The 17,481-nt window shown below is 43.6% G+C and overlaps 1 protein-coding gene across 2 annotated transcripts in view; it reads right to left on the reverse strand.

Annotated features, from left to right (window-relative positions):
• Positions 1-17,457, reverse strand: part of LOC149747249 (uncharacterized) — a 107,195-nt gene extending 89,738 nt beyond the window's left edge. For both annotated transcript variants that reach the window (XR_016388078.1, XM_089897737.1), the window contains exon 1: positions 16,144-17,457. Coding sequence is in view for 1 of the 2 variants with exons in the window: in XM_089897737.1 (XP_089753863.1) it covers positions 16,144-16,306 (163 nt within the window). In the remaining variant the exon portion in view is untranslated. The remainder of the gene's footprint in view (positions 1-16,143) is intronic.
• Between the last annotated feature and the right edge of the window lie 24 nt (positions 17,458-17,481).

A 17,481-nucleotide genomic window follows, 5' to 3' on the forward strand; every position in this document is an offset into this window, starting at 1 on the left:
GAAAAGCCATGAACTCTTTGTTCACTACAGCCCTCCCAACTTCCTCCTTCCCTCTATAAAAGAGTTCTCTTGCCCTTGCCCTGCAAGGACTTGCACGTGGCTCACCATGGGTGCAGATTCCAAATTGTAATTATTTGCTGATCCTAAATATACTCATCTTTGTTGGAGAAATATCTGGGCAGCCTATCTGTTTTAGGTCAAAATTTTGGTGGCCCATACAAGAACAGGGAAGACCCCCAAAGGCTCCAGGCTGGTGAGCAAACAGGTACCATATCCACAGCTGAGCCCATTGGTACTCACTGCTTCTCTCACTGCCAACCCTAGAGCTCAAACGTATGTCTTTCTCCTGGATCCAAGCTCATTCCCTTTTTGCATTTGAAGCTCTCCAGACTTTTTTTTTAGGATCTATTTTAAGGTTTTCTCTTTCTGGTTAAGGTCTTGTTCTGTATGCAAGTATTCATTTGGCACTTCAGCCTGATTCTCAGGTCAGACTATTTCAGCTGAAGCTGACTGAGAAGCCATCAGCTCATTCCTTCGGAATAGAGGCTGTTCTCTGGAAACTGGCTGAAAAAGTCTTTGACCTGGCTTCTCCAGGACCAAGCTATTTCCTTAGAACTGGCTGGTATTAGCTTGCAGGCTGAGTTGCAAGCTGTTTGAATTGAGCTGTTTGTGGTGTAAGTTGTTTGGGCTGTTTGAAAATTGTTCTTTTACTCTGGAGAAAATTTTCTGAGAAATGGAATTTCAGTTATCTAAGTATTTTGAGGGCACCCCTCCTACAGGGACTCTGGCCGATTTTACATTTAAACACTGCAGTCTTTCCTCATGTGCATTTCCAACTAAATGGACCAGCCTGACCAAATGCAGTTCAGAATACCAATGGACATTATGGGGAACGTTTGAAATCCCCAAACTTAATTTCCTTAAAACCAAACTGGATTGCAATAACTTCAACATTTCCGGAACGGAGTGGTATGCCTATTTTGATAGTTTGAGGCTTCCAAATTTTATCAGGTGCCTGAAATTGCCTCTCTGAAGAATAAGAGTTTAAGATTAACTGAGGCAAACCAACAAAGAAAGATAAGACGCTTCCTGAAACCCCAGACTCTTTTCCTTGTCTTCTTTGCCTCAGGCTCTCCCTCCAGCACAATCTTATGTCTCTCCCTTGGCTCCATGGCCAGGCTCTGCCGCTGGAGCCATCTTCCTCTTCCCTGCCTATGATGCCTCCTCTATACCTTAAATTCCCCTGTATTAAGTTTCTCACCAGAACTTCCCCTTTTCTCGGAAATTCTTCCCACTACCTATTCCTCTGAACGTGTCAGACCCTATCCCTTTAAACATAAACCTCCTGAGATCCAGAAGCTAAACCCTTTATTTCTTATATTCCCTGGACTGAAGCTGAACTGGGAGCCATAGTCAAAGATTTCCCCAAAGTAACTGAATAACTTCATCGACTTTTTGAGGAACTTAATAATAGTCATTCAAACTTAGCAGCCGAGTCTCTCTGACTTATGCTACCTGGTTCATATGCTTATTGGTGGAGGCCAGGATCAGCATTGGATGAAAAACACTAACTGGGAAAATCCTGGAAGATCTCTAGAATTACGACCGGGGAGCTCGCTAACTTCCATGACCAGGCCCAGGCAATCACTAGGCAACTTCATCAAGCAGTTCCTAGAGCCTTTCGAAAGCTTGTTGATCGGAACAAAATTCAGGCTTGCACACAAACGTCTTGTGAACCTGTTCATGATGATTAAAATCAACTGCAGATTATTTTTAAAGAAAGTTCTGGTCTTCCTTCAGGCGTTGATTCTACCTGCATAGCTTTTAACTCTATGCTTATTAATGGGCTGAACCGGGACTTTTCTCTTCCATTCAAGCGGACCAGGATGGAATGGCAAACTGTGTCCACTCCAGATTCAGTGAATCTGGCAAACCAGCTCTCCCACACTCTAGATAAGTCACCAAAATGGAAGACCATCAAAATTCTTAATCGTCAACCCCAGCAGAGGAAGGTTCCTAAACAGAACCAAAACCCTTCCAGTTTCTGTTACTATTGCAAAGAGCCAGGACATTGGGACTGTTACAAATCTAAGTGCCTTAGGCACTTTCAACCCTCTAACCAGCCTTTCTAACGCCCTCCCAATTCTAATGACGGGCTCTGAGGAAGTACAGGGACTTTTCCCAATCTTCCCTCTTAATCAGCTTGGAGAGACATTTCTCCAGAGTGGGGATGAATCTACTCCAGTCCTTACTGACACCAGAGCCACACGCCGGGTGCTCAACCCCACTATTATAAAGCAGCCCCTGCCTTGGAGTTCAGAAACAGTTCAAATAGTGAGGATCTCTAATGCACCTCAAGAGGTTCCTGTCCCTGAGCCTATTCCATTTTTCTTAGACCCTTTAAGAGATACACAGTTTTTTCACTTTAGTTCCTCAGCCCCTATGCATTTATTAAGCTGAGACTTCTTAGAGAAGTATCATGCCAGAATTTCTTTCTCTCAAAAGGGGAAGCAATTCTAAAATTTGGCAGTAGTCATCCAATCAGCCAACTAGGTGAATTAAATGACCCTTTCACATGTTTTATTTGTTCCATCGTTGATGGTACTAGAGTTGATTCTGAAAACAGTGACCATCTGTCCCTACTGAATCAGCTACCACCTTCCTTATGGGCAAAATCTCCAACTGTATTGGCAAAATTCACAGTGCACCTCCCGTCGAGATTCAAAGAGATCCCTCAAAACTCCTTCCCAGAATTAATCAATACCCAATGAGTAAAGAAGCCTTCAAGGCATAAAGTCCATAATAGAAGATTACAAGTCTCTAGGCCTCCTTGTCCCTTGCACTAGTCCCTGTAACACCCCTATTTTACCGGTGAGAAAACCTATGGCCAAGGGTGGAGATTTGCTGAGGATCTCTGAGCACTAAGCTACATCGTCATCCCTGGACACCCTGTTGTTTCTAACACTCCTGCCTCACTAGCATGCATTCCCATTGGATGTAAATTCTTTACTATAACTGATCTATGCAGTTCGTAGATAATATTCTTTAATATTTCAGTTGATGAAGCTAGCCAATACCTTTTGCCTTCATTTGAGGAAAAAAAATCACCTGGGACAGTAATGCCTGAAGGTTTCACTGAGAGTCCTTTGTATTTCTCACAAATCCTGAAGGCTGATCAGGTTAATATAAAGTTCCCTAGAGGTTCTATTTTGTTGCAACATATGGATGATTTGCTTCTTTGCTCTCCTTCTCAAGCCTTCTCACAGGAAGAGCATCCGCTTGCTAAAGCTTTTAACCTTAAAGGGACATAAGGTCACCAACATTTTTTTTCAGTTTTCTGTAACCTGGGTTTGATATTTAGGGCATGTGCTACCAGAATTAGGGATACATCTAGACCCAGATAGACTTCATGATGTCTTAAGTTTCCCCAAACCCAAAACTGAGTGCCAACTTTGAAGTTTTCTTGGGCTATATGGTTATTGCCAAAATTGGATTCCAAATTTCTCTCTTCACAGCCAAACCTCACTATATTTTACTAAGCTATAACAACCCTGACCCAGTTTTATGGGGAAAACTGGACAACATAGCTTTCAAGGCCTTAAAGGAGAGTTTGATGAACCCACATGCCCTTGGGCATCCCAATTATGAGATTCTTTTTCCTTTTGTATATGAAAGGGAAGAGAATGCTCTTTGGGTACTCACCCCAAAACACAGGGACCACCATCAACCCACAGGGTGTCACACCAGTAACTGGCCCCTGTGGCGCGAGGATACCACCCTTGCCATAGACCAACTATGACCATTGCCCTTTTGATTAATACCACCTAGGAAATTGTGGTGGGATCCCCTTTAACTGTTTTTGTATCTCATGTAGTAGAAGCCCTCCTGAATTCTCCTCACACTCAACATTTCTCAGTCAGCCGCCTCACTTCCTATGAAGTCCTTTTGTTAACTACTCCTCACATAATCCTTTTATGTTGTAGTAACCTTAACCCAGTTACTTTTCTCCCGTCCATCATTCACAAAATTCCTCATGACTGCTTAACGCTAACTGATCACCTCCTGACTCCTTGTGCTGATTTACAGGAAGCTCCTCTGAGTAAACTGACTTCTCCTGCTTCTCTGATGGTTCCTATTTAAAAGGTGACGGTGGCAAATATCGCGCCAGGTGTGCTACTGCAACTGCTTTTTGACGTTGTTGAGGCAGCATCTTTACCTATGGCTACTTCTGCCCAACAGGCTGAATTATACACTCTTACAAGGGCTTGTAGCCAAGGACAAAAGTGCCAATATTTATACAGATAGTAGATATGCTTTTGAAGTAGCTTATGATTTTGGAATATTGTAGAAGCAACGTGACTTCCTTACTTTCAGCAGAAATAAAGTTTAACGTGACCCTTATGTTCAGGAATCGTTGGATGCAATACTTTACCTGCCACTTTAGCTATTAAGATTCCAGAGCATTCTAAACTTTGACTCTCTGGGAGGTAAAGGAAATCACCTTGGTGATATTTCCTCAAGGAAATAAAAGGGGCTAACAGCAGCCAAGCCTCTGTCATGGTCCAAAGGGATGTTTCCTCAAATGATAGCTTTAGAAAAGTGGCTAGAGAAGCCAAACAGTTGGACCCAGAAAAGGAAAAACAAGAGTGGAAATTCAACAATTGCTGGTTTGATAAAAAGAGAAAGCTCTGGTTTGGACCAAAGAACAACCCCGTCCTTCTGGAGACTAAAATTCCCACTTCTCAGCAATGTGCATGCATTAAACCATTGGTCTACTGGCAAAATTATAGCATTCATGAATCAATATTGGTGGGGAAACATTAACAAGGCCACTAAAGGTACCTTCCTCACTTGTCCCACTTGTCTGAAATACAACTCAGGGAAGCTTGTTGTACTGCTCCCAGATATTTTAAACTGCCTAATGGACCATTGGAGGTCTGGCAAATGGATTTCATACAACTTCCTCTGTCTCATGGATATAAATATGTTTTAGTCACAGTCTGTTTTCACACTAGACTGAAGACATCCCTTGCAGACAGGCTACTGTCTCTTCTGTGGATAAAGTCCTTATGGGAAAAATTATCTTTACCTATGGAAGTCCTCTTGAACTTCACAGTGATCAAGGAACCCATTTTACTGGGCAGATACTTGGAAAAGCCTGTACTGTCTAGCCAGTTTTACAGCACTTTTACTGTGCTTACCGCCCTCAGTCCTCTGGTTTATTCTACTGCACTAAAGGCATTATTAAGACTATTGGTAAAAATTGTAGAAGCCCTCCAAATACCTTGGCCAAAAGCATTGCCATTGGTCCTTCTAAATCTCAGATTTACCCCTTTTGGAGCTCATAAAATCTCACCCTTTGAGATGGTCATAGGATGCCCAATACACTTGGCTCCTTCTTCTTTTGACTCACAACTTATAGAAGGAGAGATTCTACAACATTATAAAGGTCTAATTGCTTCTATTAAAAATAACCATGCTTTGGGACTTCCCTGGTGGCGCAGTGGTTAAGAATCCGCCTGCCAATGCAGGGGACATGGGTTCGATCCCTGGTCCGGGAAGATCCCACATGCTGTGGAGCCACTAAGCCTGTGCACCACAACTACTGAGCCTGCGCTCTAGAGCCCACGAGCCACAACTACTGAAGCCCATGTACCTAGAGTCCGTGCTCTGCAACAAGAGAAGCCACTGCAACAAGAAGCCCACACACCACAACGAAGAGTAGCCCCCGCTCGCCGCAACTAGAGAAAGTCTGCGCACAGCAACGAAGACCCAACGCAACCAAAAATAAATAAATAAATAAAATCGATGCTTTTAAAAATAAATAAATAAATAAGCATGCTTTGGTAAAGCAATCTTTTCACAGTGCCCTCCCTAGAGACAAAGACCTTAAGCATCACACCTTACCCCCTGGAGGTTTTGTCCATTGGAAAAGATACCTCCAGAAGAACTCGCCTCAACCTTGCTGGAGAGGCCTCTATCAAGTACTGCTAACCAACCCTTATGCCACCAAACTCCAAGGAATATACTCTTGGATTCACATGACACACTTAAAGAAAGCACCAAACCCTGACTGGCCTGCACATCATCTGGTGATCTGAAAGTACAGATTTCCCAGAATTGAAGCACATGACATCTGATGGGACAGCTTTCCCAAGATATCCCGACCAGGCCCCTTGGAAGTTGGCCACCAAATCTTTGATGATGATATATAACACTTCAAGATCTCCAACGTCTGTGATAAAAAGCGCTCGAAAGTTCTCCCTCCTACCCCTCCTCGTCACTCAAATGTTACCTCAGTAGGTTTCCAGTCTGTACGCTTTCCCTCCCGTGTGAAACAGTACACTCAGGCAAGGTCCCTCCTGGCACTGAGGGACAAAAAGCCACAGAAACTGGGAAACCTGACTCCTGATTAGTGATGTTTTTAGAGGAAGATCCTGATCGAAAGGGAGAAGTGTACAAAGATAATAATAAACAGAAACCTCAATTAAATAGAGTCAAGAGACCACACCCTCACTCCCTGCGGGGATAGCAGAGCCCAACAGGAAGAAAGAAGATGCCTGGCAAGGACTCAGCCAACGAAAAGCCACGGACACTTTTGCTTACTACAGCCCTCCCAACTTCCCTTTCCCCTCTATAAAACTGTTCGTTCCCCTTTTCCTTGCCAAGCAAGGACTAGCACATGGCTTGCCATGGTCGCAGACTCTAAATTACAATTCTCTGCTGATCTCGAATAAACCCATCTTTGCTGGAGAAGTATCTGGAAGTCGACTCGTTTTAGGTCAACAGCGTAGACAGGGTACTGCTGCTTAGCTTTTCCTTTATCCCTTTTTCTTTTTTCTTTTCCATTATCAATGTGATGTTATTATAGGAACTCACTACCATATATTATGTATATACTATATAGTATATAATATATACTCTTATGTATATAAGAAAGTAACATAAGAAAGTTAAAAGAGTTTGCATTTTATAGTGACTTGTGTTGCTGTTGCCAAGTAGAAGAGGTGTGCTGAAGTGAGAAAAGGAAATAATTGAGGTTTTTTAAAAGCAATGTTATATATATTGTATACTTGCAATAAATATGTATTAATATATCATATACATTTCCGAACCTCTAAGTTTTTAGTAGTACTAAAGTTCTTGTGTCACAGCACGCTTGGTCGTCCCCTCACGTTTATTTTTAGAACACCAATGTTGAGCACCGATTTGGTATGTGGGTGAAGAACAGAGGAGAAAGGAAAGAAGAGAGGATTAAAAATGGACATGAAAATTGAGAGTAGATAGCCAAGGACTTTCAATACCATCACTTGTAGGGGATGAAGCACCACTGTGTAAATAGTTGATCTGAGAGGATCACAAGATCACATCTAAGTGTTAGAAATGGAATATTATCAGTGGATGGCTAGAGGGTGGCCAGAAGCAGGCAGGTAGGAAGGGGACCAGTCAGGAGGAAAAGATATATGAATTGTTGAGGACCTTAGCTATGCCGGTGGCTGTGAGAATAGATAGGAGGGGTCAGGATGGAGAAATAGTCATTAACTGAGAACTGATTAGATGTGGGAGGTGTTGGATCAGAATGAAGATATCAAGATCGATGCTTAGGTTTCTCTCTTAAGCAGAGTCATGAATGCTGTGCTATGACTGACAAAGGAAATCCAAGACGAAGGAGCAATCTGGGGGAATAACATCAAGGGCAGTTCCGGACCAGATGAGTGTGAGGTGTCTGTGGGTGTTCAGGAGAATTACAAAAAGTAGAAAGTTTGGGGAGATGAATACATAACAATTAAGGAACCACTAGATTTTAAACAAAAGGCAGGGAAATTGTAGGGGAAGAAAAGCCATTGAGGAAAAGACAAATGGTCAGAAAGGTGGGAAGAACTAAGGGAAGGGAAATAATATTTATCTAGTTTCTGTTTCAGACACTGCTATGTACTTAACCTGTGTTATGGCATTGAATTCTCAAAAGTAAGTCTAAAAATAATCATATCCCACTTTATACATGTGGCTGAGATGTTTTGAAATACTAATTGACATTTTTCCTACAATATCTTTGTACCCACTAGCCTTTTCCCTTGTGGCATTCATTGATTCATAGAATAAATGTTACAGAAGTAGGAGGAAAAGGCTTTCGGTTTTAAAGAGGCTATGCCTTTAATTTTCAAAAATAAATAGATATAGAGAATCTGAAAACCAAGAGAGTTGTGTCTCTGATTCCCATTTAGAGCCCTGGGGAGCAGGAAGGCCTGGGTAGAAATGACACCCTGGTGTGCCCAAAGCTGATTGGCGACTGGCAGCCTCACAGAGTTCCTGGTGTCTCAACAAGATGCAAGGACAGTAGAAGGATTCAAGATGAGAGTAGCATGGAAGTGGGGAAGGGTCTTAAAGAGCCCCACCAAATTTCTGATAGCCAAAGAAAGCCAGGGAGAAGCAGACTGGCTCCTGGATACCCACAACGGGCATGAAACTAGCTCAGATAGGGGTGGGTCTGATGAGGCCTCGGGTTCACGCATGAGACCTGACTCAGGGGCAACCTGCATGAACCGACAACAAAAAATTGGATGGAAATGGGCATCTCAGCAGATGTCAGTGTGGATAGATCTTGACTAATCCAGGATGAGAAATCCTCCCAAACCTTAAAACTATATGAGTCCCCAAGAACAAAGAAAAAAACCTTGGGAAAAGAAAAGGGAAATCCTTGAAATGGCTGATATCGAGTATTTGTCCCCTAGCCAAGTGGGGGCTTTAAACATTGGAGAAAAATAAAGTTATATTTCTTGTGCTGCTAAAGTTGTGGTCAAAGATTTGTATCCACAATAATCAATAAATCAGCATTTAGGAGAAGAGGTTAAGATGATTTTTCAAAGGCCACGCAGGTAGGCAGTGATGGAGCCTGTATATAACTGTAGATCCACCTGGGCCCAGAATCCTTGCTCTTGCTACTATTCCATTTGCAATGCACATTCCCGTTTTCTAGACTCGGTCTGGCCAGGAAAAAGTCCCTAACCTTTCCTGCTTTTATTTCCCTGTGGTGCTGAGGGCAAATCGTAGAGTAAGTCAGCTAAAGACCAGACCCAGGTCTTTGTCTGTAAACCTCACATTGTCCCTTCTACTTCAAGAAACTAGCAACAAAGTCACTACTTCTTCCTTTGACACATGAAGGGAAAGGTTAGAGTTGGGTAAAAACAACGTAAGTTTAGGAGGGCAAGAAAGTAAGTTAAAAGCATTTGTATTTTACAGTAATTTTTGTTAGTTTTGCCAAGTAGAAGAGGTCAGCTGAAGTGGGGAAAGGAACGGGTTGAGGTCTTTAAAGCAATTATATAATGAAAGTTTACAGTAGGCCAGGGGCTGTGTATTAGTGCTACTCAAAAGTGCAGCCCGGGGCTTCCCTGGTGGCGCAGTGGTTGAGAGTCCGCCTGCCGATGCAGGGGACTCGGGTTCGTGCCCCGGTCCGGGAGGATCCCACATGCCGTGGAGCGGCTGGGCCCGTGAGCCATAGCCGCTGAGCCTGCGCGTCCGGAGCCTGTGCTCCGCAACGGGAGAGGCCACAACAGTGAGAGGCCGGCGTACCGGAAAAAAAAAAAAAAAAAAAAAAAAAAAGCGTGTACAAATGACATTAATACCACCTGGAAGCTTGTCAGAACTATGAGTGCTTAGCCTCCATCCCAGATCTATTGAATCAGAATCTCTTGGAAGAGGGCCCAGAAATGTGCATTTTAATAGGCCCCTCAATTGGGTATTATTATGCACACTGAACTTCACCAAGGGCTGCTATAGAAATATGAAAAGCAACTGATCAGAGATGAGGAAATGGATTATGGAGAAATATGGGCCCAGGTGAGCTTGGAAATCTTAAGCATGTAAAGTAGTCCATGATCATGGTTATCACATTCTCGACATGAGATTGGAGATAGAATCAAAGAGAAAAGGCTATGTTGATCCAGAATATGTGAAGTTTGCAGGATAGTGAGCAAAAGGTAAAGAAGAAGATAAAACTAAGGAGTCTAAGAGAGTGCAGCCGACGTGACTGACCGACGTTAACATCGCAGGGAGGGTAGAAGTAATCCCAGGATGGAGATGATTAACGGGGAGTCTTATCCAAAGTTAAGGAATTTAAGGATGCTGTGATGTCTCGATGTCACTTTCTTGCAATGAATGGCAGGAGAGGTGGAGGGAGATGGTCAGATCAAGGTATGGAGGTACAAGTAGTTTGCTCAAGTGGAGTAGAGATAAAAGACCGTGCCCTCTTAGTCACAATCGATTCCATACTTTTCCTGATTTAACAAGGAGGTCTAGTCACCAGCAATATGGGGACAAATTACCGGTAAAACCAGAAAAACCATGCCCTTTCTGTAACCTCTTTCTTGGTTTTATTCATCCATGTCTCATCACTCCTCGCCTTCCTCAGATTCTAGTGTTTCCTGAAGGTGAATAAATCTGCAATCCAATTTCGTCTCCCCAACCTGTGAATTAAGATGGAGCTTCAGGGCTTCCTTGGTGGCGCAGTGGTTGAGAGTCCGCCTGCCGATGCAGGGGACGTAGGTTCGTGCCCCGGTCCGGGAAGATCCCACGTGCCACGGAGCGGCTGGGCCCGTGAGCCATGGTCACTGAGCCTATGTGTCCGGAGCCTGTGCTCCACAACGGGAGAGACCACAGCAGTGAGAGGCCCGCGTACCGCAAAAAAAAAAAAAAAAAAGATGGAGCTTCAGGATGTGCACACACACACACAAGCCTTGCTTCTCCATGAAAGATTATCTTTTCTTTTGCTTGTCTAGAGAAATCACTTGACTTCTGTGTCTTGCGTTAGGCCACTGTCCGTAACAACAGTGGAGTCATTTTGATGTGCTCTATGAGGCAATAGGCACTTTGAAGTTGAAAGATAGAACAGACATGGGTAAACAGTACTCTGAGCAGACTGCTATTGCACCATTAGTGCCAGCAATTATTGCACCGAGTGACACATCTGATAAAAAGTCAGCTACCTTCCTCCGGGAAGTGTCTCAGTAGCTACAACTAGGGACTTCTGTGGGTTTTTTTCTTTTCTTTTCTTTCTTTCTTTCTTTTTTTTTTTTAATGGGCAGAGCTTGTTAATTCCCTCTTGTTAAAGTCTCCATTTCTCTGGGTGGGGGTCGAGGTTTTAGATCCTGGCTTCATGGGAGCCAGAACAGATCCAAGGCTATTTCCTGGAATGGGATATGTAGTGGCCTTTTGATTGGTCCTTTCCAGGTTTCCTTTTTGCTCAGTTCATCCTCTGCCTGTCATTATCCTTGACAGCTTTCCTTTTCTGGTTGTGGAAATGCAGATGTGACGGCTTAGAAACTAACAGCTATGTCTAAAGAAGACTTAGCATTTGATGGGCTGTTTTTTTGATCAGCTTATATAGCACAATGTCCATGGCATTGTCTTAAGCAAGGCTACCAATATGAACTCACACAATCTCCATAATAATGATTGAAGGTAATTATTATCCACATTTTTTCAGACAGGGAAACTGAGGAACAGAGGTGCAACAGAGGCCAACAGCTCTTGAACAGCAAAGTAGGATTCAAGTCCAGGCAGTTTGGTTGCAGATGACCCAGCTGCCTTCCTGGCTGTGCTATGCTCTGTGGACAATGTGACCTGGCGTCAGTATGGGGAAGGGGGGATCTAGCGTACATAGTGATGAGTTAGAGGGGGTGGAGTTGGGCTTTCTGCGATTTGCACTGAGATTCGTCCTTCAGTACTTGTTTTGGAAGAATAGTTGCTTTAAATGACTGACACCAGGACTCCAACTGCTTGAATAGCGGCTTCCAATCACAGAGGACCCACTGTGTTAGGGGCCACTACAGCTGGGACTAGGACAACTAGACCCTGATTAGAAAATTGTACAGGGGAAAGATCAGATGCCCCCATTGATGGGGAGGTAGCTCCAATGCCAGAGATGGAGTGACTACCCACATGCCATGAGCCTATGTAACTGAGAAACACTCAGGAGCGGGGGAATATGACCTGAGGCTGGGGGTGGTTGTGTCAAGTGCTGGGAAGAGAGTTGCTGGCAGGTATTCTTTGGAGCTGGCTGCCTAATGGTTGGTTCTGTAGCCACGACTAGTCTGGCTCAGTCCAAATGGGAAAGTTTTCTGAAATCTCTACATCTCTTCCCCAAATCTGATGCCTGAGGTAGTCCATACTTGTGTGTATTTTCTTTCTTTTTTCTTTTTTTCTTACAAAACTTATTATTTAGATAGAATTCCTGCTTTAAGCGAGAGTACCAGGACCTGAGAATTTTGCCCATGCCAATTCCCTGGCATGTCAAAGACTATATGGTCTAATCAGATGGCATATTAATGACAATAATGAAGGCTGAACACTCTTACTCTGTTATGTAGAATTGAGGAAGCGTGCCTTATAAACATTAATAAACAGAAACCTCAATTAACATAGTCAGGAGACCAGAAGGGGAAACTCTCATGTCCTATGATGATAGGAGAGCCCAACAGAAAGAAGAAATGCTTCTTATTCTTGCCTGGCAAGAGCTCAGCCAATGAGAGACTGTCACAACTCAACCAATGAAAAGTCACTATACTTCGAACTCTCAATTCCTCCAATGGGCTCTTTGTTTACTATAGCCCTCTCAACTTCCTCTTCCCTTTTTATTTAATTTTTTGGCCACTCCATACCCTTGTGGGATCCTAATTCCCTGACCAGGGATTGAACCCTGGGCCCCCTGCTTTGGAAGTGCAGAGTCCTAACCACTGGACCACCAGAGAATTCCCCCTCTTCCCCTTTTTAAAAAGTGTTCTTTTTATTTTCACTGGGGACTTGTACTTGACTCGTCATGATTGCAGACCCTGAATTACAATCCTTTGCTGATCCCAAATAAACTCATTTTCGCTGGAGAAATAACTGGCAGTCTATTTGTTTTTAGGTCAGCAGTCTTTAGCCAGATTTCACTATAAATGTGGCAGAATATTTCTACCTCCTCACCTCCTTTTCTTTCCCTAGTCCTACTGCTAGCTGGGAATTGGACTTTGGTAAAACTGGCTAAAGAGGTGGATTACCATCTGAAATTTTTAAATTATGTTGAAAATATGGCAAGGCAAAGGTTCATTCTTCTTGTAGGTATTCCAAATATCAGTTCATTGTAGGTTTTTTGTTCTGTTTTGTTTTACGGTACGCGGGCCTCTCACTGTTGTGGCCTCTCCCGTTGTGGAGCACAGGCTCCGGACGAGCAGGCTCAGCGGCCATGGCTCACGGGCCCAGCGGCTCCACGGCATGTGGGATCTTCCCGGACCGGGGCACGAACCCGTGTCCCCTGCATCAGCAGGCAGACTCTCAACCACTGCGCCACCAGGGAAGCCCCATTGTAGGTTTTATGCCTGTATCACAATTCCCACTAATTTCTAATATGGATGGAATAGGAGCAATCTAAAAAGCTGAATTTTCAAAAGTGTTGCTAAGAAATCTAAGCACGAAAGTCACTGAGTTACAAGGAGATGGCAAATGTGGAGTCAAAACTACGTAGTGAAAACAAAACAGAGTTAATCCAAATACATGGTGCACCAAAAAGTGAGCAGACTAAATAGGAAGTATACGAAGAATGTATTACACCCAAAGAGCAGGAAAGTCAGTTTATCATCAGCCTTGAGATCTTGAAGCCGGAGGGGTAGTAAAGGTGGAATAGCTGAGGGGTAAACAAAAATAGTGTCTGCCATCTAGTGCTTAGGGGACACCTGAACCCATTCTTTCTTCTTGTGTAAAAGTCTTGTAATTTTCCTACACTCTTGGGCCCTGTTAACCAAAGAGACACCCTCACCCCCAGATCCAGGGGTGGACAGTTGATCCAGGATAAGGAATACGTATCCTCAGACTTTTCCTGGAACAATCATGAATGACAATTTGCACAGCTGCTCAATTATCAGCCTGGGGCTCCTGCTGGCTGTCTTTTCCATCACAGTGGGAGAGCTTACCTGATAATAAAGTCAACCCAGAGGAAAGCGGAGTCTAGGGACCCAGAGACAAAATTCTTATGATATCATTAGAGCATGTGAATCATGCTGCACCTGGAGCCATTACCCTGAACTTCCAGACTCATAATCAACAGTTCACTCTTTTTGCTTAAGGTAGTTTAAGTTATATTTCTGTGCTTTGCAACTAATATAAACCTGCATTTACTCCCTTGAGACCATAAGAAGTTTTACACTAAAAGTGTTTTTTTGTTTCTGTCCCATGATCAGGAAGATACACCCAGAATTACTAGGAAAGAAGCATTTAAAGTTCCAGGGGTTGATAAGCCACAGGATATACTGTATAACACAGGGAATTAGAGCCATTATCTTGTAATAACCTATAACGGAGCATAATCTGCAAAAATACTGAATCACTATGCTGTACACCTGAAACTCATATAATATTATAAATCAACAATACTTCATTTTAAAAAAAAGTTCCAGAGATTAACAAACTTTCTCTTAAAGTACCAGATAGTAAATATTTTAGGCTTTGTGGACCAAGAGGCAAAACTGAAGACATTATGTAAATACTTATATAGCCATTTAAAATGTAACCATTAAAAAAAAATGTAAAAAAAAAACCAACACATTCTTAGCGCCTCGGCTGTTAAAAAAAAAAAGTCAGCTGCCTCAATTTAGCCTGCTGGCCCAAGAAAACAATGACACAACTTACTTTGAACATTTTTTCTGTTTCTGTCTCATAGATGAAAGCATTCTTTTCATTTTCATCCTTCAAGACAAATATCTCCTTATCAGGGAGCTTCCTGTGAGTGCCTTGGCTGGATCTATGGTTCCTCTTTTGTGTTCATACTCCACCAAGCTTATAACCTTTATTTTATTCCTTCACATATTTTGACTTTTTTTTTTTTTGCGGTACGCGGGCCTCTCACTGTTGTGGCCTCTCCCGTTGCGGAGCACAGGCTCCAGACGCACAGGCTCAGCAGCCATGGCTTACGGGCCCAACCGCTCCGCGGCATGTGGGATCTTCCTGGACCGGGTCACGAACCCGTGTCCCCTGCATCAGCAGGCGGACTCCCACCACTGCGCCACTAGGGAAGCCCTATTTTGACATCTTTAAATTGTGAAACTTCAGACATAAAAAAATGATATAAAATATTAAAATAAACACTTGTGTAACGTGTAAAACCGAGCATAACAGTTAATGCAATTCCAATATATTTGAAGCCCATTTTGTGTATTTCCCAAAACACATTTCCTCCCTCCTCTACAAGTAGCTACTATCCAAAATTCAGTGCCAGCCATTCTTTTGCATCTCATTATAATTTTATACCATCTGCAATTAATCTTATATATGTGAGCATAACATTGTTAAATATGTTTAAAGCTTTATATAAAATAAATGGATGCTTCTAAAATTTGCTTATTTTCTTTTTTTTTTTTCCACCTCAAGATTGTGTCTGTGCATCATCGAGGTTAATTTATATACCACAATCCATCTATTTTCCTGTTGATGGACATCTACATTGCTTCCAACTTTTTGCACATGCAAAAAATGTGCTGCTTTGAGAGTATTTTGCCTGCCTCCTTGTATATATCTGTAAGGGTATCTCTATCGCATATATGCAGAAGAAGAACTGGTTGGTGGTATGTTATGCTCATCTTTAAATATACTTGAGATTTTGCTATATTTCTACCCAAAAGTGTACCAATCTCCTGACTTGCCAGTATCTATGAGTACTAGTTACTCCAAAACCTTACTAAAACTTGGTGTTGTCAAAAAATTTAAGTTTTCTTTATGGAGAATTTCCAACATATAAAAAATAAACAGAAGAGTATAATAGACCTTATGTATCCATCACCCAGTTTCAAGAATCAACATCTCGTGGTAGGAGGGGCAGGCTTATGATATAATCAATTCCCACAACCCTGGGGTGAGCAACCACAAAACTGGAGGATAATTTTAGTGCAGAGGTTCTCCTGCAGGTGTGAGAGTTCTGAGACCCACATCGGGCTCCCTGGCCCAGGGGTCCCGCACCAGGAAGACAAGCCCCAAGAGCATTTGGCTTTGAAAATCAGCAGGGCTTAATTGCAGGAGCCCCGCAGGACTGGAGGAAATAGAGACTTCACTCTTAAAGGGTACGGACAAAATCTCACAGGCCCTGGGACCCAGGGCAAAAGCCTGGGCCAGACCTACCTTCTAGTCTTGGAGAGTCTCCTGGAGGGGTGGGATGGTGGGGGCAGAGGGGCTGCACCTCATGCTGGGGACACAGACACTGGCAGCAGCCATATTTGGTAGCTCCTTCTATGCGTGGAAGTTCGTGCCAGGGCACTCTCTTGGGCTCCTCCCTCTTGCTCATTAGCTCTGAGACCTGGCCCCGCCAACAGCCTGTAGGTGCCCGTGCTGGGATGCCTCACAACTAACTGGGCGGGGACGCGGCCCACGCATCAGCAGATAGGCCACAGTTGCCTCTAGACATGCTCCTAGACACGGCCCTGCCCACCAGAGGGCCAGGACTCAGCTCCGCCCACCAGTTGGCCAGCACCAGCCCTGCCCTCCAGGAAGCCTGCTCTAGCCTAGACCAGCCTCACCCACCAGGGGGCAGACTCCAGATGCAAGAAAACCACCATCCCCCAGCAGGCCAGACCCTATCCTTGGACCAGCTGGGCCCTGGCCCTGCCCAGTAACAGGCCAACACAACCTTCGGGACACCCTGGATGCCATACTCAACTGTGTCAGCAACCAGGCCCCCCAACCCCCAACAGTGATCTGACACCAGCTCTGGGACCCCTGGGCCCTGTAGCCAGACTCCAGGACCCGGCTCTGCCTGCCAGTAGTCTGGCACTAATCCCAGGACCTGGCTTCACCCACCAGTGGAGGGGGCAACAGCCCTGCAGTCTTCTGAACCCTGACTCTGTCCACCAGTGAGCCAGCACTAGCGCCACGGCCCCCTGAGGTTCTACAGTCTGCTGCCTTGTAACCAGGCCCCACTAGCCAGCAGCCAGCAGCATTCACACAAGGCAGGGCCCATAAACCAACCCAGCCAGGGGCATTTGAAATGAAGAGAGCGGCAACTTAAAACTGTCATGTACATATATAGACTGCTATACAAAAACCTCATGGTAACCACAAACCAAAAATCTGTAATAGATACACATACGAAAAAGAAAACTGAATCCAAACATAACACTAAAGATAGTCATCAAATCATAAGAGGAGAACCAAAGAAGAAGGAAAAAAGAAAGGGGGAGAAAAAAAGACCTACAAAAACAGGTCCAAAACAATTAACAAAATGGCAATAAGAACATTCATAACAATAATTACCTTAAATGTAAATGGACTAAATGCTCCAACCAAAGGATATAGAGTGCCTGAATGGATACAGAAACAAGACCCATGTATATGCTGCCTACAAGAGAATCACTTCAGATCTAGAGACACACATAGACTGAAAGTGAGGGGATGGAAAAAGGCATTCTGTGCAAATGGAAGTCAAAAAAAGCCAGCACAGCAATCACCCCAATGTTTATAGCA

The sequence above is a fragment of the Delphinapterus leucas genome, chromosome 16, assembly GCF_059928025.1.
Source record: "Delphinapterus leucas isolate spDelLeu-1000000601 "Yukka" chromosome 16, BTC_Dleu_Yukka2, whole genome shotgun sequence".
Classification (NCBI taxonomy): domain Eukaryota; kingdom Metazoa; phylum Chordata; class Mammalia; order Artiodactyla; family Monodontidae; genus Delphinapterus; species Delphinapterus leucas.